Source organism: Mya arenaria, chromosome 13 (assembly GCF_026914265.1).
Source record: "Mya arenaria isolate MELC-2E11 chromosome 13, ASM2691426v1".
NCBI lineage: Eukaryota > Metazoa > Mollusca > Bivalvia > Myida > Myidae > Mya > Mya arenaria.
This window is the reverse complement of record NC_069134.1, coordinates 33,817,178-33,841,143: the sequence shown is the minus strand read 5'-3', so window position 1 is coordinate 33,841,143 and position 23,966 is coordinate 33,817,178. Positions and strand designations below refer to the sequence as shown.

Here is a 23,966-nt window from a genome sequence, read left to right as displayed (position 1 = left end):
TGTCAATTGGTTACCCTACAGGAAAGATGTTTGCGTGCAACCACTATCTAGCAAGGAAAATTACCTCGTTTTAAGAAAGCCGACATAGACCTTGTAGTGGCACTCTTATTAAAAATACACATGTATAACCATCATAAATTTTGACTGATCTTTAACTACTTAATGATACGTTTATGGAAACTATCAATTACTGATTGTAACCGTGCATTTAATAGGTGAACACGTCAAAAATGATTGGTGAGTGCTAAAAGATTAACTGTGATCCACTATCGTCTCATAAGGTAGAAAGACCGTTTCTTCTGCACCTTTCTTTCCAATTAAACTCGGTATCCATCATAAGAACTATTTTTTTCGACATTTATTCATCGTTTTTGGTATATTAAAATAATGGTATTTATTGTGGTAAATCTTATTTAGGAGTAAGAGGGCATCTTTAAAGTAACTGTGTCTACCAAAGCATTGAATAAAAAATATACAAGTAATTACACTTATCAACGTTCTACCCAATGCGAGAAGCGTGGACATATGGGTGACTTTAGACAGGGCATGAATCCTGACAGATTTTGAAATATTATAATCATAAGACGAAGAAAACATCATTTAAAGAATTCTCACTACGCCATTCTTGAAATTATTGATATGATTTTTAGCGAATCTACTTGAAGTATTTCCAATATCCCTAATATATGCAATCAGTCGAACGACCTTATAGAGCACTGTATAATCAGTGTTGAGTCATTTGGTTTACTTCTTTGGATATATTAGTGAACTCATTATATATATTCACCAAACTGTGCCTTACAGCCGTCAGAAGACACTTTCGATAGCTCTGCTGGGGGGTAGTCGTATAATCAATCAAACTGGCCAAGTAATACAAAAAAGACCTGCCAAAGCAACCTTTGGGAAGACATCATGTGTATTATCAATTGGCTCTCCGATACGGTGGCACAGAGGTGACATGTGTATGTGCGCGCGACAAACTAAGTAAGCTGAAGTATTTCGTGCGCACGAGTTACTAAGTACCTAAAATTCAAATCATCATGAACATCAACAGCAGCAGCATTTGTAATGACAACTTCAGCACTCATAACATCTCAATCAACACAAAAATGTAATAAAGCTTCTGTATTGATTGGATGTCACATCATTCAATTGTATTTATTACACTAATTTATGGTCAACATTGCCTTGGGTCTGTTTAGGTTTACCTGATCAAAGGGTATTTTTGTATGTGATCACTTACTTGTTCGTCTGGCGTGTTACTTCTCGAATCAAATTCGCTGAAAAGAGAAGACTGAAAAAAGTCAATATGTGTCTCTTCTTCCCCAGTTAAATGACCAGGTCCTGCTCTTCACGAAAAGGTAAATTTTCAACATTCTCCGGCGGAAAACAACAGAAACCAGGGAGCAGCCATGTTGGAAAGTATTCCTTTACACGTTCAATGACGTATGGATAGTGCTAACGAAGAAGCACATGCCACACGAGAGCGCGAGTTTAGTTGAATAACTTATTAATTACATGCAACATTAATTAATTGCCTGGTTTAATTGGTATTATACTATTAATGTCATAGTGTCACAATAGCCATTATTATTATTATTATTATTATTATTATTATTATTATTATTATTATTATTATTATTATTATTATTACGAAGACATTGCCATGTGCGTATTTGTGCTTTAAGTGTCTTAAATGACGTCGTACAGTATATATTAATACTGATATGTAACATAACATGTAGTTAATATAATACGTTTAAAGGTACTTAAAAGCAGAACCAAAAACAGTTATGACGAAAAACGCAGGGAACGAAATGACGTCGCGTGCGTCTTGGAGCGGTTCGGCACGGGCGGATATAACGATAAACATCTTGTATACTTGATCCCATTATACTATTGTGAAATGCGGGGTTGTGGGCGTTCCCATTATAATATTGCTATATGCGGAGCAGTGGGACATCCCTTTTTACTATTGTGATGTGAAGGGTAGTGGTCAATCCCATTATACTATTGCTGTACTTAGGTTAGTGACCAATCCCATTAAAGTACTGCTTTATTTAGACTGGTGGTTGACCACGTTATACTTTTGCTATATGTAGTTGAGTGGGCGATCCCATAATACTATTGATATATGTAGGGTATTGTTCAATCCATTTTGATATTGCTATATATAGGTGAGTGGGCGATCCTATTATATTAATGCTTTATGTAGGGTAGTGGACGATCCGATTTTACTATTGTGATATGTAGGGTAGTGCGCTATCCCATTATAAAATTGCAATATGTAGGGTCGTGGGCAATCCCATTTTACTATTATTATATGTTGGGTAGTGACGGACCTTATTATTCTATTGATATATGTAGGATAGTGGGCGATCCCATTATACTACTGCTATATGTAGGTTAGTGATGAAGCCCATTTTAATATTGCTATGTGTTGGGTAGTGACTGATCCCATTGTACTTTTGCTATATGTAGGGCAGTGGCCAACCCCAATATACTATTGCTATATGTAGGGCATTGGGCGATCCCATTATAATATTGATATATGTAGGGTAGTGGGTGATCCCATTATATTACTGATATATGTAGGGTAGTGACCAATTCCATTTTACTATTGCTATATGTAGGGTAGTGGGCGATTCCATTATACTATTGATATATGGATGGAAGTGGGCGATTCCATTTTACTATTGCTGTATGTAGGGTAGTGGAAAATCCCATTTTACTATTGCTTTAATTTATGTTGGTTAGTGACTGATCCCATTATACTATTGCTATATGTAGGGTAGTGGGCGATTCCATTATACTATTGATATATGGATGGAAGTGGGCGATTCCATTTTACTATTGCTGTATGTAGGGTAGTGGAAAATCCCATTTTACTATTGCTTTAATTTATGTTGGTTAGTGACTGATCCCATTATACTATTGCTATATGAAGGATAGTGGGCGATCCATTTATACTATTGCTATATGTATGGTGGTAGCCAATTCCATTTTACTATTGCTATATGCAGGGAAGTGTTTGATCCTAGTATACCATTACTATATGTAGGGTAGTGGCCAATTCCATTTTATGATTGTTATATGTAGGGTAGTGACTTATCCCATTTTATTATTGCTATATGTAGGAGAGTGGGCGATCCCATTATACTACTGATATATGAAGGGTAGTGGGCGATCCCATTATACTATTGATATATGTAGGGTAGTGACCAATCCCATTTTACTATTGCTATATGAAGAGTAGTGGCCAATCCTAGTATACCATTTCTATATGTGGGGTAGTAGTCAATCCCATTTTTATGATTGATATATGTAGGTTAATGGCCAATCCCATTTTATTATTGCTATATGAAGGGTAGTGGACAATCCCATTAATCTATTGCTATATGTAGGGTAGTGGCCAATTCAAGTATATATTTGCTATATGAAGGATAGTGGGCGATCCATTTATACTATTGTTATATGTATGGTGGTAGCCAATTCCATTTTACTATTGCTATATGTAGGGAAGTGTTCAATCCTAGTATACCATTACTATATGTAGGGTAGTGGCCAATTCCATTTTATGATTGTTATATGTAGGGTAGTGACTTATCCCATTTTATTATTGCTATATGTAGGATAGTGGGCGATCCTATTATACTACTGATATATGAAGGGTAGTGGGCGATCCCATTATACTATTGATATATGTAGGGTAGTGACCAATCCCTTTTTACTATTGCTATATGAAGGGTAGTGGCCAATCCTAGTATACAATTTCTATATGTGGGGTAGTGGCCAATCCCTTTTTTATGATTGATATATGTAGGTTAATGGCCAATCCCATTTTATTATTGCTATATGAAGGGTAGTGGCCAATCCCATTTTACTATTACTATATGTAGGTTAGTGGCCAATCCCATTTTATTATTGCTATATGTATGGTAGTGGCCAATTCCATTTTACTATTACTATATGTAGGTTAGTGGCCAATTCCAGTTTATTTTTGCTATATGTAGGGTAGTGGCCAATTCCATTTTACTATCGTATATGTAGTGTAGTAGATGATCCCATTATACTACTGATATATGTAGGATAGTGGGCGATCCTATAATACTACTGATATATGAAGGGTAGTGGGCGATCCCATTGTACTATTGCTATATGTAGGGTAGTGACCAATCCCATTTTACTATTGCTATATGTAGGGTAGTGGACAATCCCATTTTACTATTGCTATATGTAGGGTAGTGGACAATCCCATTTTACTATTGCTATATGTAGGGTAGTGGACAATCCCATTTTACTACTGCTATACGTTGGGTAGTGGGCGATCCCATTTTACTATTGCTGTAAGTAGTAAAGGGTCAATCCAATTATACTATTGCTATCTGTAGGTTACTGGTCAAACTCATTTTACTATTGCTATATGAAAGGAAGTGTTCAATCCTAGTATACCATTTCTATATGTAGGGTTGTGGCCAATCCCTTTTTTTTGATTGCTAAATGTAGGTTAGTGTCCAATCCCATTTTATTATTGCTATATGTAGGGTAGTGGCTAATCCAATTTTATTATTGCTATATGTAGGGTAGTGGTCAATCACATTATAATATTGCTATATGTAGGGAAGTGTTCAATCCTAGTATACCATTTCTATATGTAGGATTGTGGCCAATCCCTTTTTTCGATTGCTAAATGTAGGTTAATGGCCAATCCCATTTTATTATTGCTATATGAAGGGTAGTGGTCAATCCCATTTTATTATTGCTATATGTAGGGTGGTGGTCAATCCCATTTTACTATTGCTATATGTAGGTTAGTGGCCAATTCCATTTTACTATCGTATATGTAGTGTAGTGGATGATCCCATTATACTACTGATATATGTAAGATAGTGGGCGATCCCATTATACTATTGATATATGTAGGGTAGTGACCAATTCCATTTTACTATTGCTATATGTAGGGTAGTGGGTGATCCCATTATACTATTGCTATATGTAGGGTAGTGACCAATCCCATTTTACTATTGCTATATGTAGGGTAGTGGACAATCCCATTTTACTATTGCTATACGTTGGGTAGTGGGCGATCCCATTATAATATTGATATATGTAGGATAGTGGGCGATCCTATAATACTACTGATATATGAAGGGTAGTGGGCGATCCCATTATACTATTGCTATATGTAGGGTAGGGACCAATCCCATTTTACTATTGCTATATGTAGGGTAGTGGACAATCCCATTTTACTACTGCTATACGTTGGGTAGTGGGCGATCCCATTTTACTATTGCTATATGTAGGGTAGTGGTCAATCACATTATACTATTGCTATATGAAAGGAAGTGTTCAATCCTAGTATACCATTTCTATATGTAGGGTTGTGGCCAATCCCTTTTTTCGATTGCTAAATGTAGGTTAATGGACAATCCCATTTTATTATTGCTATATGAAGGGTAGTGGTCAATCCCATTTTACTATTGCTATATGTAGGGTGGTGGTCAATCCCATTTTACTATTGCTATATGTAGGTTAGTGGACAATCCCATTATATTATTGCTATATGTAGGTTAATGGACAATCCCATTTTATTATTGCTATATGAAGGGTAGTGGCCAATTCCAGTTTATTTTTGCTATATGTAGGGTAGTGGCCAATTCCATTTTACTATCGTATATGTAGTGTAGTGGATGATCCCATTATACTACTGATATATGTAGGGTAGTGGGCGATCCCATTATACTATTGATATATGTAGGGTAGTGACCAATTCCATTTTACTATTGCTATATGTAGGGTAGTGGGCGATCCCATTATACTATTGATATATCAAGGGTAGTGACCAATCCCATTTTACTATTGCTATATGAAGGGTAGTGGACAATCCCATTTTACTATTGCTATACGTTGGGTAGTGGGCGATCCCATTATAATATTGATATATGTAGAATAGTGGGCGATCCCATTATACTATTGATATATGAAGGGTAGTGGGCGATCCTATCTTACTATTGCTATATGTAGATTACTGGTCAAACTCATTTTAACATTGCTATATGTAGGGTAGTGGTCAATCACATTATACTGTTGATATATAAAGGGAAGTGTTCAATCCTAGTATACCATTTCTATACGCAGGGTTGTGGCCAGTCCTTTTTTTCGATTGGTAAATGTAGGTTACTGGCCAATCCCATTTTATTATTGCTATATGTAGGGTGGTGATCAATCCCATTAATCTATTGCTATATGTAGGGTAGTGGCCAATTCAAGTATATTATTGCTATATGTAGGTTAGTGGCCAATCCCATTTTATTATTGCTATATGAAGGTTAGTGGCCAATCCCATTTTTTTTTATTGCTATATGTAGGGTAGTGGCCAATCCCATGTTATTATTGCTATATGTAGGGTAGTGGCCAATTCCAGTTTATTTTTGCTATATATAGGGTAGTGGCCAATTCCATTTTATTATTGCTATTTATTGAGTACTGGTCAATCCCATTTATCTATTGCTATATGTAGGGTAGTGGGCAATCCCATTTTTCTATTCCTATATGTAGGGTAGTGGGCTATCCCATTAATCTATTGCTATATGTAGGGTAGTGGGCAATCCCATTTTACTATTGCTATAATTATGGTTGGTAGTGGTCAATCCCATTATTCTATTGATACTTGTAGGGTAGTGGCCAATTACATTTTTCCATTGCTATATATAGGGTAGTGGCCAATTCCATTTTATTATTGCTATTTATTGAGTACTGGTCAATCCCATTTATCTATTGCTATATGTAGGGTAGTGGGCAATCCCATTTTTCTATTCCTATATGTAGGGTAGTGGGCTATCCCATTAATCTATTGCTATATGTAGGGTATTGGGCAATCCCATTTTACAATTGCTATAATTATGTTTGGTAGTGGTCAATCCCATTATTCTATTGATACTTGTAGGGTAGTGGCCAATTACATTTTTCCATTGCTATATGTATGGTAGTGGGCGACCCAATTTTACTATTGTTATATGTAAGGTAGTGGACGATCCAATTTTACTATTATGATATGAAGGGTTGTGGTCAATTCCTTTTTTCTATTGCTATATGTAGGATAGTGGTCAATCCCATTAATCTATTGCTTTATGTAGGGTAGTGGGCAATCCCATTTTACTATTGCTATAATTATATTTGGTTGTGGTCAATCCCATTAATCTATTGATACTTGTAGGGTAGTGGCCAATTACATTTTTCCATTGTTTTATGTATGGTAGTGGACGATCCAATTTTACTTTTATGATATGAAGGATTGTGGTCAATTCCATTTTTCTATTGCTATATGTAGGGAAGTGCCAATTACATTTTTCGATTGCAATATGCAGGGTAGTGGATGATCCAATTTTACTATTATGATGTGTAGGGTAGTGGTCAATTCCATTTAACTATTCCTATATGTAGGGTAATGGGCGATCCCATTATACTATTGCTATATGTAGGGTAGTGGCCAATTCCAGTTTATTTTTGCTATATGTAGGGTAGTGGCCAATTCCATTTTACTATTGTTATTTGTAGGGTAGTGGATTATCCCATTATACTACTGATATATGTAGGGTAGTGGGCGATCCCATTATACTATTGATATATGTAGGGTAGTGACTTATTCCATTTTACTATTGCTTTATGTAGGGTAGTGGGCGATCCCATTATACTATTGATATATGTTGGGTATTGACCAATTCCATTTTACTTTTGCTATATGTAGGGAAGTGGGCGATCCCATTATGCTATTGATATATGTAGGGTAGTGGGCGACCTCATTATGCTATTGATATATGAAGGGTAGTGGGCGATCCCATTTTAATATTGTTATATGTATGGTAAGTGGTCAATCCCATTATACTATTGCTATATGTAGGGAAGTGTTCAATCCTAGTATACCATTTCTATATGTATGGTTGTGGCCAATCCCTTTTTTTATTATTGCTATATGTAGGGTAGTGGCCAATCCCATTTTATTATTGCTATATGTAGGGTAGTGGCCAATCCCATTTTATTATTGCTATATGTAGGGTAGTGGCCAATTCAAGTTTATTATTGCTATATGTAGGGTAGTGGACAATCCCATTATATTATTGCTATATGTAGGGTAGTGGACAATCCCATTATATTATTGCTATATGTAGGGTAGTGGCCAATTCCAGTTTATTTTTGCTATATGTAGGGTAGTGGCCAATTCCATTTTATTATTGCTATCTATTGAGTAGTGGTCAATCCCATTAATCTATTGCTATATGTAGGGTAGTGGGCAATCCCATTTTTCTATTGCTATATGTAGGGTAGTGGGCAATCCCATTAATCTATTGCTTTATGTAGGGTAGTGGGCAATCCCATTTTACTATTGCTATAATTATGTTTGGTAGTGGTCAATGCCATTAATCTATTGATACTTGTAGGGTAGTGGCCAATTACATTTGTCCATTGTTTTATGTATGGTAGTGGACGACCCAGTTTTTCGATTGCAATATGCAGGGTAGTGGATGATCCAATTTTACTATTATGATATGTAGGGTAGAGGTCAATTCCATTTAACTATTGCTATATGTAGGGTAGTGGGCGATCCCATTATACTATTGCTATATGTAGGGTAGTGGGGAATTCCATTTTATTATTGCTATATGTAGGCTGGCGGTCAATCCCATTAATCTATTGCTATATGAGGGGTAGTGGCCAATTCAAGTATATTATTGCTATATGAAGGATCGTGGCCAATTCCATTTTACTATTGGTATATGTCGGGTAGTGGATGATCCCATTATACTACTGATATATGTAGGGTAGTGGGCGATCCCATTATATTACCGATATATGTAGGGAAGTGACCAATTCCATTTTACTATTGCTATATGTAGGGTAGTGAGCGATCCCATTATACTATTGATATATGTTTTGTAGTGACCAATTCCATTTTACTATTGCTATATGTAGGGTAGTGGGCGATCCCATTATACTATTGATATCTGTAGGGTAGTGGGCGATGCCATTATACTATTGATATATGTAGGGTAGTGGGCGATCCCATTATACTATTGATATATGACGGGTAGTGGGCGATCCCATTTTACTATTGCTTTATGTAGAATAGTGGTCAATCACATTATACTATTGCAATATGTAGGTTACAGGTCAAACTTATTTTACCATGGCTATTTGTAGGGTAGTGGTCAATCACATTATACTATTGCTATATGTAGGGAAGTGTTCAGTCCTAGTATACCATTTATAGATGTAGGGTTGTGGCAAATCCTTTTTTTCGATTGCTATATGTAAGTTAGTGGCCATTCTCATTTTATTATTGCTATATGTAGGATGGTGGTCAATCACATTTTATTTTTGCTATATGTAGGGTAGTGTTCAATCCTAGTATACCATTTCTATATGTAGGGTAGTGGCCAATTCCATTTTATTATTGCTATATGTAGGGTAGTGGCCAATCCCATTATATTATTGCTATATGTAGGTTAGTGGATAATCCCATTTTATTATTGCTATATGTAGGGTAGTGGACAATCCCATTATATTGTTGCTATATGTAGGGTAGTGGCCAATTCAAGTATATTATTGCTATATGTAGGGTAGTGGCCAATTCCAGTTTATTTTTGCTATATGTAGGGTAGTGGCCAATTCAAGTATATCATTGCTATATGTAGGGTAGTGGGCAATCCCATTAATCTATTGCTATATGTAGGGTAGTGGCCAATTCCAGTTTATTTTTGCTATATGTAGGGTAGTGGCCAATTCCAGTTTATTTTTGCTATATGTTGGGTAGTGGCCAATTCAAGTATATCATTGCTATATGTAGGGTAGTGGGCAATCCCATTAATCTATTGCTATATGTAGGGTAGTGGACAATCCCATTATATTATTGCTATATGTAGGGTAGTGGCCAATTCAAGTATATTATTGCTATATGTAAGGAAGTGGCCAATTCCAGTTTATTTTTGCTATATGTAGGGTAGTGGTCAATTCCACTTTATTTTTGTTATATGTAGGGTAGTGGCCAATTCAAGTTTATTATTGCTATATGTAGGGTAGTGGCCAATTCAAGTTTATTATTGCTATATGTAAGGAAGTGGCCAATTCCAGTTTATTTTTGCTATATGTAGGGTAGTGGTCAATTCCACTTTATTTTTGTTATATGTAGGGTAGTGGCCAATTCAAGTTTATTATTGCTATATGTAGGGTAGTGGACAATCCCATTATATTATTGCTATATGTAGGGTAGTGGCCAATTCAAGTATATTATTGCTATATGTAAGGAAGTGGCCAATTCCAGTTTATTTTTGCTATATGTAGGGTAGTGGACAATCCCATTATATTATTGCTATATGTAGGGTAGTGGCCAATTCAAGTATATTATTGCTATATGTAGGGCAGTGGCCAATTCCATTATATTATTGCTATATGTAGGGTAGTGGCCATTCCCATTTTATTATTGCTATGTGTAAGTTAGTGGCCATTCCCATTTTATTATTGCTATATGTAGGGTGGTGTTCAATCCTAGTATACCGTTTCTATATGTAGGGTAGTGGCCAATTCCATTTTATTATTGCTATATGTAGGGTAGTGGACAATCCCATTATATTATTGCTATATGTAGGGTAGTGGCCAATTCAAGTATATTATTGCTATATGTAGGGTAGTGGCCATTCCCATTTTATTATTGCTATGTGTAAGTTAGTGGCCATTCCCATTTTATTATTGCTATATGTAGGGTGGTGTTCAATCCTAGTATACCGTTTCTATATGTAGGGTAGTGGCCAATTCCATTTTATTATTGCTATATGTAGGGTTGTGGACAATCCCATTATATTATTGCTATATGTAGGGTAGTGAACAATCCCATTATATTATTGCTATATGTAGGGTAGTGGCCAATTCTAGTATATTATTGCTATATGTAAGGAAGTGGCCAATTCAAGTATATAATTGTTACATGTAGGGTAGTGGCCAATTCCAGTTTATTTTTGCTATATGTAGGGTAGTGGCCAATTCAAGTATATAATTGTTATATGTAGGGTAGTGGCCAATTCAAGTTTATTTTTGCTATATGTAGGGTAGTGGACAATTCAAGTATATTATTGCTATATGTAGGGTAGTAGCCATTTCCAGTTTATTTTTGCTATATGTAGGGTAGTGGCCAATTCAAGTATATTATTGCTATATGTAGGGTAGTGGCCAATTCAAGTATATTATTGCTATATGTAGGGTAGTGGCCAATTCAAGTATATTATTGCTATATGTAGGGTAGTAGCCATTTCCAGTTTATTTTTGCTATATGTAGGGTAGTGGCCAATTCAAGTTTATTATTGCTATATGTAGGGTAGTGGACAATCCCATTATATTATTGCTATATGTAGGGTAGTGGACAATTCAAGTATATTATTGCTATATGTAGGGTAGTGGCCAATTCCGGTTTATTATTGCTATATGTAGGGTGGTGTTCAATCCTAGTATACCGTTTCTATATGTAGGGTAGTGGCCAATTCCATTTTATTATTGCTATATGTAGGGTTGTGGACAATCCCATTATATTATTGCTATATGTAGGGTAGTGAACAATCCCATTATATTATTGCTATATGTAGGGTAGTGGCCAATTCTAGTATATTATTGCTATATGTAAGGAAGTGGCCAATTCAAGTATATAATTGTTATATGTAGGGTAGTGGCCAATTCCAGTTTATTTTTGCTATATGTAGGGTAGTGGCCAATTCAAGTATATAATTGTTATATGTAGGGTAGTGGCCAATTCAAGTTTATTTTTGCTATATGTAGGGTAGTGGACAATTCAAGTATATTATTGCTATATGTAGGGTAGTGGCCAATTCAAGTATATTATTGCTATATGTAGGGTAGTGGCCAATTCAAGTATATTATTGCTATATGTAGGGTAGTGGCCAATTCAAGTATATTATTGCTATATGTAGGGTAGTGGCCAATTCAAGTATATTATTGCTATATGTAGGGTAGTGGCCAATTCAAGTATATTATTGCTATATGTAGGGTAGTAGCCATTTCCAGTTTATTTTTGCTATATGTAGGGTAGTGGCCAATTCCTGTTTATTTTTGCTATATGTAGGGTAGTGGACAATCCCATTATATTATTGCTATATGTAGGGTAGTGGACAATCCCATTATATTATTGCTATATGTAGGGTAGTGGCCAATTCCTGTTTATTATTGCTATATGTAGGGTTGTGGACAATCCCATTATATTATTGCTATATGTAGGGTAGTGGACAATCCCATTATATTATTGTTATATGTAGGGTAGTGGCCAATTCCTGTTTATTTTTGCTATATGTAGGGTAGTGGCCAATTCCATTTTATTATTGCTATTTATTGAGTAGTGTTCAATCCCATTTATCTATCGCTATATGTAGGGTAGTGGGCAATCCCATTTTTCTATTGCTATATGTATGGTAGTGGGCAATCCCATTTTTCTATTGCTATATGTATGGTAGTGGGCAATCCCATTAATCTATTGCTATATGTAGGGTATTGGGCAATCCCATTTTACAATTGCTATAATTATGTTTGGTAGTGGTCAATCCCATTATTCTATTGATACTTGTAGGGTAGTGGCCAATTACATTTTTCCATTGCTATATGTATGGTAGTGGGCGACCCAATTTTACTATTGTTATATGTAAGGTAGTGGACGATCCAATTTTACTATTGCTATATGTAGGGTAGTGCCAATTACATTTTTTATTGCAATATGCAGGGTAGTCGATGATCCAATTTTACTATTATGATATGTAGGGTAGTGGTCAATTCCATTTAACTATTGCTATATGTAGGGTAGTGGGCAATTCCATTTAACTATTGCTATATGAAGGGTAGTGGTCAATACCATTTTACTATTGCTATATGTAGGGTAAAGTTCAATCCCAATTTACTATTGCAATAAGCCAATATGTAGGGTAAAATTGATTCCAAGTGAATTTTAAGCATTATGAAGTGTAAATTTAATCCCATTATACTCTTGCTTTAGTGTTTTTTTCTGAATCGTATTCTTGAATATTTGAGTTTCAGTTTGATAGACATATACCCCTTCTATTGCAACTTGCATATCTAGATTTAATTTATTGATTTTTCTTTCTTATTTCATGTTTGGAGAAACCCAGTCAAGTATAGAAATACGTCTGAAATCAGCTAAGATTAAAGGGACAATGTATGAAGACATTAGCAACAATATGTTTATCTTTCTAAATGACACTTGAAGAAAATGCAAAATTGGTTCTCCCAAACTTACATTTCTAACAATAGATACTGTAATGTTTCTATTATAGCAGAGAATACATGCATTTATCAAAGATAAAAAATCAATGAGACATATATATATTTATATATTTTATTTCTCTTAATGTATGCATTGCTTGACAATAATGACAATAAGGTTAAAAGGAATTGTGCATTGAAAACATTCATCCTAGAGCAGCAATTCTCTTAGTTAAAACATCTGACATAGAATACATAAGTACATAAAACATCCATTTTGTACTTTTAAAATCTTAGGATTAAAACAGCACTGCCAAAAACAGTTGTAACAGTCAGGATGAAACCAACAAGCATATAGTACAATCAATATTTCAAATCTTTCATTCTAATCGGTTAGCTGGAAAGGTCATACTTGGTTAATTTGAATTTCCAACTTAAAACATTAATTTTATATTTGCAATCACCTAGCATTTTAAATGTTTTGAATAAAATCATTTGATAGAAACTTTATAAGCTCTGCTGTCATTTTTAATCCACTTCAATAATATATCATGTATATAAAACCAATTTTTTGTTATTGCAATCTTAAGCTTGATAAATTTGCTGATAAAAATATGTTTAAAAACTGATCTAGTATTCAACCAAATTTCATGATCGTACGATATTTTGTTGTACATTCATTGATAAAATGGCCCCTTCTTGATATAAAAACATGACAATTTAACATTACAGTGCACTTGCTTATATATTTATGCATTGATTGTTGAGCAAAAAAGTTATGTTAAATATTCACTGATGCATTACACTTATGTTTTACACAATTCTGGCCAAAACACTCACATAATATTCATACACTCAATTCACTACTAAATCATAAAGCAGAGACTTTTTTTTTTCTAAAAAAAAATATAAATCCCAATTCCAGTAAGTGATAATGTCTATGTGAAAGTTAAGCTATTCGTTGTTCTTGTTTCAAACATGTGAAGGTCAAAGGTTGCCTTCATGTAAAGGTCAAGGTCAAATGTGAGAGCACATCATGCAGCATATGTGGGGTTCACATGCCATTATCAAGGGGTCAACTGGCTCAGCCTCATTTCAAATCTAATTTCTAACAAGTTGTGTTTGTTGATTTCTTCATTTTAAATGTAATACCTGGAACTTAACTGATACTTATCCCAAATCTTCATATATGTATTTATATTTTACTAATACAAGGTCACATTCCATCTTGGAAATATTGTTAATGTTTTAAACTCATGGTTACAGAACATTCATATTTCTCAGTTAAATGTTCTAAGTTTAAGTCATTTAATAAGGTTTTTTAATTACAACTAAAATCAAAATCAAATAGTTAAAAAAAATATAAGGACATTAAAAGCACAAATAACTAATAAATAAATGAAGAAAAATAACAAAATCAACTTGAAAAAACCGGAAACAAACTAAGGCTTCATCACTCAGCTGAAAATGCAAGGCGTGAATTCGTTGAGGAATAATTCACAAAACTGCAAGAAGATAAACTCTCTATTAAACTAATGATATATTTATTTTAAGCCTTAAAACATTGTTTTAAGGCAACATATGATTTAAATGGAATGTTATTAATCTATTTCTCAAAATTTTCTGAAGTGATCAAAAAAATAGCATTATATTGTGGTTAAGCATAATACTTATAATAGACATCGACCAAACTTTTAATACCATAATCTGACCAGTCCTTCATAAATGTCCACATAATTATAATTAAAAACTAAAAACCGCAGTATAATCATAGGCATTTATTCCTATGCTCCAGCAATCTTTAGTAACAGTTTTGTGTGATTATTTTCAAGAAAACACACCAGCTCCCCTTGACTCTCAGTGCCTCCCAGCAAAAGGTGACCTTACTTCCGGCAACATAATTGTACTTATAAATACATGCAGGAAAAAACAAAATACTTCAAAATAAAATAATAATTGTCTATATCAATGCATATCTATGGTTTATGGTAAGCTGTAAACTAACGTTATATATTTATAATTATAAAAATGATGTAATCTGCAGAAAACAAGAGGTGTTTTTTTTTACGCTACAAATATGAATGTATGTGAGTTAATTTTTTCTCATGAATTGAACTCAGTGGTTGAAATTAGAACAAGCCCGCAAGCCCTGCACAGGTAAAATGTCAAACGGGTTTTCTCAAATTCTGAATCTTATATAGCAGGGCTTGTTAAAAAAATTGATGCCAAGCAATAGTATAAGAATTCAGGCTAGTTTATCCAAAAATCTTATTTTGATGGCTAAGTAACAATTTGACATACTTTGGCGATATAAAATTTAAAGGAACAGGAATGACACAGAATTGTACATTGCCTTTGAAATTAAATCATAAAAATGTTATGACATGAAAATAATTGAAACACAAAATTAATTATTAAAATACTGATTAAAATACTAAATTATTGCGTATAATATTTCTGAAATTACCCAGTCATGTAAAAATATATCAGATCTAATACAACATAAATAAATATTCTTAAATAATCTGAAGTTTTACTAGGAATAAAATTATGCTATTAAAAATGATGCTTATACCAACACAAAACACAACATTAATGTTATACACAAAAAAATGTCGTCCAACCAGACAATTTAAGGGCAAGTCAGCATTTACTGTAGTAACAAACCAATTAGACAACACTGGATCATTAAATTACATAAACAGAACAGAATCTATGTGCTTTGCACCATATTTAATAAAAAAATAATTATTTTTTTTAGCAAGAAAAAAGGGGCATTTGTAACAGATAGATGTAATAACTGAGAAAAAAACATTTATGCAAAATGTTAAGAAAATTAACATGAACAATTCTTAATAAATCATTTGGACGTTTTCTAACTCTACAAAATCGCTCTAGTGTAACCTATTCAGTTAATTTTCATGTTATGACAAGAAACTGGCATATAAAAACATACAGCTTTACAATTAAACAATTGTTAACTTTAACATTTTACACACAACTATTTCACAGACAAATAAATTGGAAAGTGAAAAATAATCTTATACAAAGTCGGAATTGCATTGCTTTGCGGGTTTCTAGTTAGTTGCAAACACACGATGTAAAGTCCACCACACAGATATTCCTTCATCTGTTGATATTCATTGCCATGGTAACAGCAAGTCATGCACAACAGAGGGCGCTGAAGGAATTAAGGGGCAGAGAAATTACCGTGTGATTGCCATGGTAACAAAATTACAAAAGTGAAAAATGAGGGCTGAGAGCAAGACTACCATAACTACTTGTATATTTATGTGAAGTTATAGTAGTTTTGCACCAAGCCCATGAAAATTGAATTTTATGAGTATTATGAAACATGAAAATGAAATGATTTTGGAAACTTTATGAAATAAAATAAAACATCAATTCAGCACCATTGTTGAAAGCAAATTAAACTGTTCATATACATAAAAGTGTACTTTTGTATAATAACATTCTGATTTACACATAAAATGCCTATGTCAAATACAGCCTTTCTTACATGAAATAAAACATAGTGAAATGAAACAAACCTAAGTTGAGTGTTTAACTTCAGATGAGATTCAAAATTAATTAAAGTTTGTGCAATACGTGTTCTGAATAACTTACAAAAATATAAAATCAAAATATGTCGTGGAAGACATATATATGTCAAATTTGATAGTTATAACATTTAATTTATCTATGTACAAGGGATATTGTTATTAATACCGTATTTGTATTAAAAAAAAACTTAAAAATCAAATCAGTAAAATTTAAGAATGAGCACTATTTTCTATGTGGCATTGGTAAAACTATGAAAAAAAAGAAGTTAAAACTCAAATATCATTGATTTCTTTTCTCTGCTGGAATAATCGGAAATATCACATCGATTTTTTTTATTGAATCATATGATATATGAACTTGATAATGAGGATGATGTATCGATAAATATCAAACTGTCACATTATCAAACTAAAACGGGCCTCACAGATAACCTAGCCAGGTAATCATAAAACAACTAGGAATAAATTTTCAACTTTGTCAAAAAAAATCACTTTTACGAAATTAAGAAAATTGTAATAGGTTATAAATGTAAAATTTTCAAAAAACAAGTAGATCTCACTCTAATAAATCTATTCATATCAATATTCTTTGTTGTAGAATTAATTCAATTGAAACTAATCCTTGTTAAAAACAGGCAAATTCTACTTAAGTTAAAATTTACACGAAGTTGCTTCCTCGTGAATATGACCCAGTACTTGATTAAAATATGAATATGGAATATAAAATCTGAGAAAAGCAGAAGAGATACTTTGAATGTTAACTGCATCATTGAGTTTCATTCTTCAGTAAAAAAAATCCTATAATAGTGTCACTCACATAAGGTGATTTAACAAACATGTATATTCATAATTTTTTTTAATTTGTAATAATTTAGATCATGATGATATTTTGACACTCATTGCTGCTAAATCATTTGTGGGGCTTATAAATAATTCTGTTAAAATCTTTTGAACGAAATTATAATTAGAGGCAAAACAATCTTCAGTCCTTGAAACTGGATCAAGCTCTGCAGAGAGCACGTTTTTTTTTTTTTTTTTTTTTTTTTTTGGGGGGGGGGGGGTATAAATTGTGTACTGTGCTCCTTTGAAAGAGTTTTGAAATTGTTAGAGGAAGTTATTTTAAGGATAATCTTGATACACTAGTTTTCTGTAAAATAAAGTTTAAGCATGCAAAATAAAGTTTAAGGAAGTAAAACTGGCTATTTGAATGGAATAATAATTTGAGTAAAGATGACATTGATCAAGCCTATTTCAAAAGGGTGCTAGGTCAGAAAAGGCTCTTTTGCTGCACATTGAGTTAGCCTGAATGGGCACTTGCAAAGGTCAATGTTCAATTCTTATTGTGTATGTGAAAATCAATGCTAACAGTTTCTTATCAATACATTAGCTGTTATCTTTACCTTAGTGTCAAAATTATGTATATTTATCTATTATTTTAATACTAATTTCAGAAAAATGACTCTGTTAAATAAAAGGGCCCAACAGGGCGTAGTACAAAGGCAGCAGGTTCCTGGAAAAGGGCAGAAGGGTGCCCTACCCTGCTATTTAGGCCTAGCTGGAGCAATGAGATGATAATTTATTTTTACCATAAAATACACATTTTGAAAAACAAAATGATCGTAATCATGGGCTCAAACACAGGCCCCAATTTCTCGAAACTTCTTAAGCTTAACAGGCTTAAGTAGCTTATTTCAATTAGCCAAAATACATCCTTAAATTGAATTTTGATAAATGAAAAATGGTTTATTGTGATAATCATATTGATAATTCCTATCTAAAGCATAAAAATTCTTAAAGCAGTTAATATTATGCAATTTATTGAACACCAAAAATAGTGAGCTTAGCTTAATCCTGTTATAAGGGACTTAAGAAGTTTCGAGAAATCGGGGCCAGGCCTTACAAGCATAGACAATGTGACATATTAACATGTATCAAAACATTTCTATACCTCAGCATTAAATAAATAATGAGACACAATGATATGAAGCATGGTTCATCAGATTTGAAAGTTTGTTGCGGCAGAATCAAAATAAATATCACACTGTTTGTTTCACGTACAACTCTTCGACTAAGCCGCCCCATTTCAGTTTAAAGTTTCGTCCCCTCCAAGTAATGATCGGGTCCCAGTGTGATTGTAGCATGAGAAGTGGGTAGCTTATCTCGTTCAAACACCAGCAAACAAGGTAGTCCACTTTGGAAAATGGAATGCTCCCTTTCTGTGAAAATATGAGAAAATGGTGTAAGAAACATTGCATGAATGAGTACAATACGTAAATTTATATTGAAACCATTTTCATAACTCACAGAGGAATTTTTCAAAATTTGTTCGAATTAAGTCATGTTGACAAATCAAGATACAAGAATCTTTATTTAAAGTCGGGTATATGATTACAAGAAACATAAGCTCAAAGACATATCAAAACATAACAATGCGCTGGTGACCTGGGAATAATTCTATAAACACCATGATCACCGAATGATACTCATTTGAACATATCTTGTGTTAAGAATTATTCAGCTTTTAATATAATTATTTTAAATGATGACATTTCATTATCATTACAATAGATTTTGTACAATGCACATGAAAATAATAAAAAAAATATTTCCAAACATGTGTGAATTATCAATCTAAAACCATATACGCCTGAGGTATCAATGAATATGTTTAAACTTCAGTTTTTCTTAATTATTCTATCTGTTAGCTAAAATGGTAAATTAAATGAAGGCTCATTTTTCCCTTTCAAATTTTCAAATAAATTGTGACAGCAGAAGCATACATTTAAATGAAATATGAACCTTAAATAATGCACAGTTGATTAATAGTATTTTCTCTTCCAGACAGTTGAGAAATTACATACAGATTGTAAAGTGTGGGGTTTACCATTTTTCATGAATTTGAGAATGTATTTTTTTCCAAGCAGCTGCATTCTTCACCAGTGTAAATATTTTGCATACGATCAGCTTAACACATACAAAGGATGTCCATTAAATATTTATAAATGTATGCTAAGTGGCCCAAGTTCATTTTTTTCAAATCAAATTCATGAAAAAAGGCAATATTTGATAACAGTTTTGTAAAAAGAGCACATTAAAATGTGTAAAGGTTTGCTTTCTATAAGGCTCATATTTTATCAGATCATAGATTTCAAGCACAATATTATAAGTTACAGGGTTAGTAGGTGACCCGATAAGGGATTTATGGGGCAAAGGAAACCATAGCAGGTGAGGGCGAATCTCGACCCCGAATATAGTTTCCTGCGCCCTGAATATCCCATATCGGGTCACCTACTAACCCTGTAACATATATATCACGCTGACAACCTGTTTACATGTTTAAATGTTTCATTTATTCATCGAATATTTATGCGAATGGGAAAATAGACGCCATTTTGTTACGATATAAATATGGTGACCCAATAGGGAAAAATATGGGGGTCACCGCGTGACCAATCCTTGACCAATGGCGCTGCGGCATTTATGTTGGAGGCGTGATAAATATTTTTTTTTTTTTTTTTTTTTTCAATTTTGTGAGGCTGAAAATAAGTGTTCGAGAACCTAACTCTTTCCTACAACTTTAAATTATTCTCTTTACTTTTTTCCCATTTTGCAACTTACCTCTAGTACGGTCAACATTGTGTAATCTAGGAGAAACCAGATGAGTATATGAACAAGAAGATAGGAAAGCGGGCTTATATCGAACAGAAAACTGACAGCCCAGGCGTTGAGCAACCCAAGGTTAATACACAGTGAAATGGGCTCCCAAAACATGGAAGTCCCGGGCACCATCGCTGTACGTAGCTTCATCCACCTGCAATGGAATGCAATTATAAGGTTTAGTTTATATTTATAGTGATTATAATAATTTCAGTTTAACCTTATTTATTTTACAACAATTGTGAAACAAGTAATTACAATATTATATTAATCTCTCATGTAGGCACAATGTTACGCGAGAGTGGTCTTGTTTTTTGGGCGAAACTGGAGTACCGGGAGGAAACCCACTTGTCCAGCTTGGTGACCACAAACCAAACACACAGGCCCCCTAGGCCTTAACCACTGCGCTAAACGGACAATTTGAATGAGTAATATATATCATATGGCTCAAAAAAAAAAAAAAGGCGCCCAGCATGTTTCCCAAGGGCAAATCTCATTTAGTTACTAGAAATTTATTGATTAGCTGCTTTTTTCATGTGCCCTTGTTTTGTCTAGATTTCTTTAATTAGTCAATGGGCAAATGTAATCAATAGATTTAAAAATAAGTTAATCAACAAAGAAGTCTATTTGGGCCTCACGAAATGTGCCTCAATTTTGACCATGTTACTTACACAGCTAACAGCGAATATGTAATACTATATACTGTTGAAATAGAAGAAGACCAATTTCATTGAAATATCCCTTTAAGACCAGCATTCTCACAGATAAACCGATTGGACAACTTTTTCATTTTTTGTCTCAGAATCAGCTTATTTTGGCACCAATGCTTTCAATTCAGTCATAAAAGATAACTCACAATAGAACAGATCTCAACTGTTTGGAAAACTGCCGGAAATTTTAGTAACGCTTTTAGTCATAAATATCAAATTTCGAGAGTCAATATTAAAAACTGAATTATAATAGGGTTATTTGTAATGAGTTTTGGTCCTGGGAGGTTGTATTCGACTCAAGTGGATTTTTGCAGATTCGGATTTCATGAGGCGCAAGCCGAGTGAAATCATTATCTGCAAAAATCCAGGAGAGTCGAATACGACATTCCGGATCAAAACGCAGGACTAATAGCCCTTTTATTATATACGTTACAGGTTCTAAGATCACTTAAAAGCCACATTTTTTCATTATAAATGTCATTTAACGATGCATTATTTTGTTTTATGATGTCATTTTAACCTTGCGCAACAATACTTGTTATGACGGGACGTCACATGAGTGGAATATTGCCGTATTGCACTGGAGTGGATACGAACTACCGTAGTTTGCGATATGAATTGCGTGTGGACTTATGATGGGTATATCATAAGATCTTTTATCAGTGGTCTTATATTGCCATTTCTCAGATATTTACGCAAAATTTAGCTCATTGAGACATTCCATGAAAATTAAGGAGTTGTCAAAACGATCGCTCTGTGACAGTGCAGCTTTAAGGCATGCATTTCCGTTAAGGCATTCTACAATGTTTATATATGGTAAAGCAAACTTTTGAAGCGTTTACCTGCAGAGGCGTTGGTGTAAGTGTGGTATTGAGTATGAGCCAGAGTTTTGCTGCGCTACACGAGAACACACCTTCGTACGCCAGCCCCTGAAATTGAAAAAAATTGAACAATGTTAAGCAACCTTGATTTTGTAATTAATCATTCATTTTTTAAATCTAGAATCAGCAGTAAAGCATATTTCAACTGATTAAATCATTATCTGCGCCTGTACTTTGAAACTTGAAGACTTGATTCAAGAACTTCATGACAATGGTACCGGTAATTAATTTCTAATATACATTTCATAACATAATAATCCAGTCGGATCAAATAACTGCTGTGACTGAAAGCATTCAATTTGTGCTGTTACTTGATGAATAACACAAATGATTTTAATACTTATGTTACCTAAATAATCAACATTATGAGTACAAACATACCTATCTAAAAAGGCTTGTGCAATAAAAAAATCCTCAGCGAGGTATTGTCCAAACTCGTGCAATCCTCCGGCCTCTTCCAAGATAGGTTTACGCATCAAACAGGACATCCCGACGGCACAATTGATGCCCAGAACGTTCGCACTCAGGTACATCTTCGCATGCTGAGTTCCAAAATAAACCTGTAAAGAAAGTCAATATTTTGTTTACTAGTTATAAAATCGTGACAGGTATTTCATTAAACTGAATTAGCATCTAATTATGTTTCACATATCATGATATGAAACACAAAATCATGATAATCATAATTAGAGTTTAAATAACTGCAAGGTACTCAAATAATATTGTGGTGTTGTTTGACACACTTTGGCATTAACTAATTGTAGGGAACGCACGTAAACAATGGCAGGACATATCTTGAGCCGTTAATGCCGAGAAGTACTAAAATCTTCTATATTAAGAGAGATGTACTCTCTTACTCCCAAATAAGATGAACCACAATCAATACAATTGTTTTTCTTTATTGAAAAGGATGAATATATATCGAAAACAATCGTTCCTATGATATCTGGTTCAATTTTAAAAAAGGCGCAGAAAACACGTTATTTCTACCTTATGATATGATTCTTGATCACTGTAAATCTTTTGGGACCCACCAGTCATTCAATATTTGTGCGCTTTCAGCTATTAAATACATGGTTACGATCTTGTTATCAGTTATTACTATTTTCGTTAAATGAATTATTTAGTAAGTTAAGTTAAAGGACTTTATGATTCAAAGTTTATGTTTGCTACAGATGTGAATGTATTGATTTTAAATATGAGTGTCACATTAAACTTATTAATTACAATTCTTGCATTTAGTCAACATTTTATAATTCTAACATACATTTTGAAACAAGTAATGATGCATGCTTTATCATATGGATTATTCCATATCCGGACATCCAATCTAATGAAAGTAGACACCTTATAAAGAGGACCCAGTCTTCACTTTTATTAACATTTCCCTCAGGATAAAGGCCACGCTTTAAATAACATTTCCATTTCTAATTAACAGTTCTCAATATAATTCGTACACGAACATTACTCGCGTACATTCTGGTAAAAGCAGCATGCAAATGTCAGCATGACAATGGCAAACAACAGTCCATATAATATCAATAAACTCGATCTAAGAAAAATATTCATACTTTAATTGAGTGCTTGATGGTGTTTCTTTAACGCCATAAATATTTAATGACATCATTGTCCACAATACAACTGATGAGGAACTGGGTCCGAGAACCTAAACACTAACATTAGATCCCGATATTTTTTACTAAATGTGTTTTTAAGTTCATTAATGTTGAATATGTGACATCAGGCATTCCGACAGGGTCTGTCAATAAATTAAGGCTAATTTAGGGCTATTCTGAACCAATTTTACGCTAAAAAAGGATGACTAAATTCTAGAAAATTACAGCCATTCCAGGAACCATTTACATCTGATTGGTCAGGCAAAACCA

At 33.6% G+C, this 23,966-nt stretch overlaps 1 protein-coding gene across 1 annotated transcript in view; it reads right to left on the bottom strand.

Moving 5' to 3' along the window:
• Positions 1-13,388: 13,388 nt before the first annotated feature.
• LOC128213826 (ceramide glucosyltransferase-like) overlaps positions 13,389-23,966 on the bottom strand; it is a 45,422-nt gene continuing 34,844 nt past the window's right edge. The window contains exons 6-9 of the mRNA XM_052919884.1: positions 22,462-22,640; positions 22,042-22,128; positions 20,451-20,643; positions 13,389-19,048 (exon numbers count right to left, since the gene is read on the bottom strand). Coding sequence (XP_052775844.1) covers positions 18,869-19,048; positions 20,451-20,643; positions 22,042-22,128; positions 22,462-22,640 — 639 coding nt within the window. The 3' untranslated portion in view covers positions 13,389-18,868. The remainder of the gene's footprint in view (positions 19,049-20,450; positions 20,644-22,041; positions 22,129-22,461; positions 22,641-23,966) is intronic.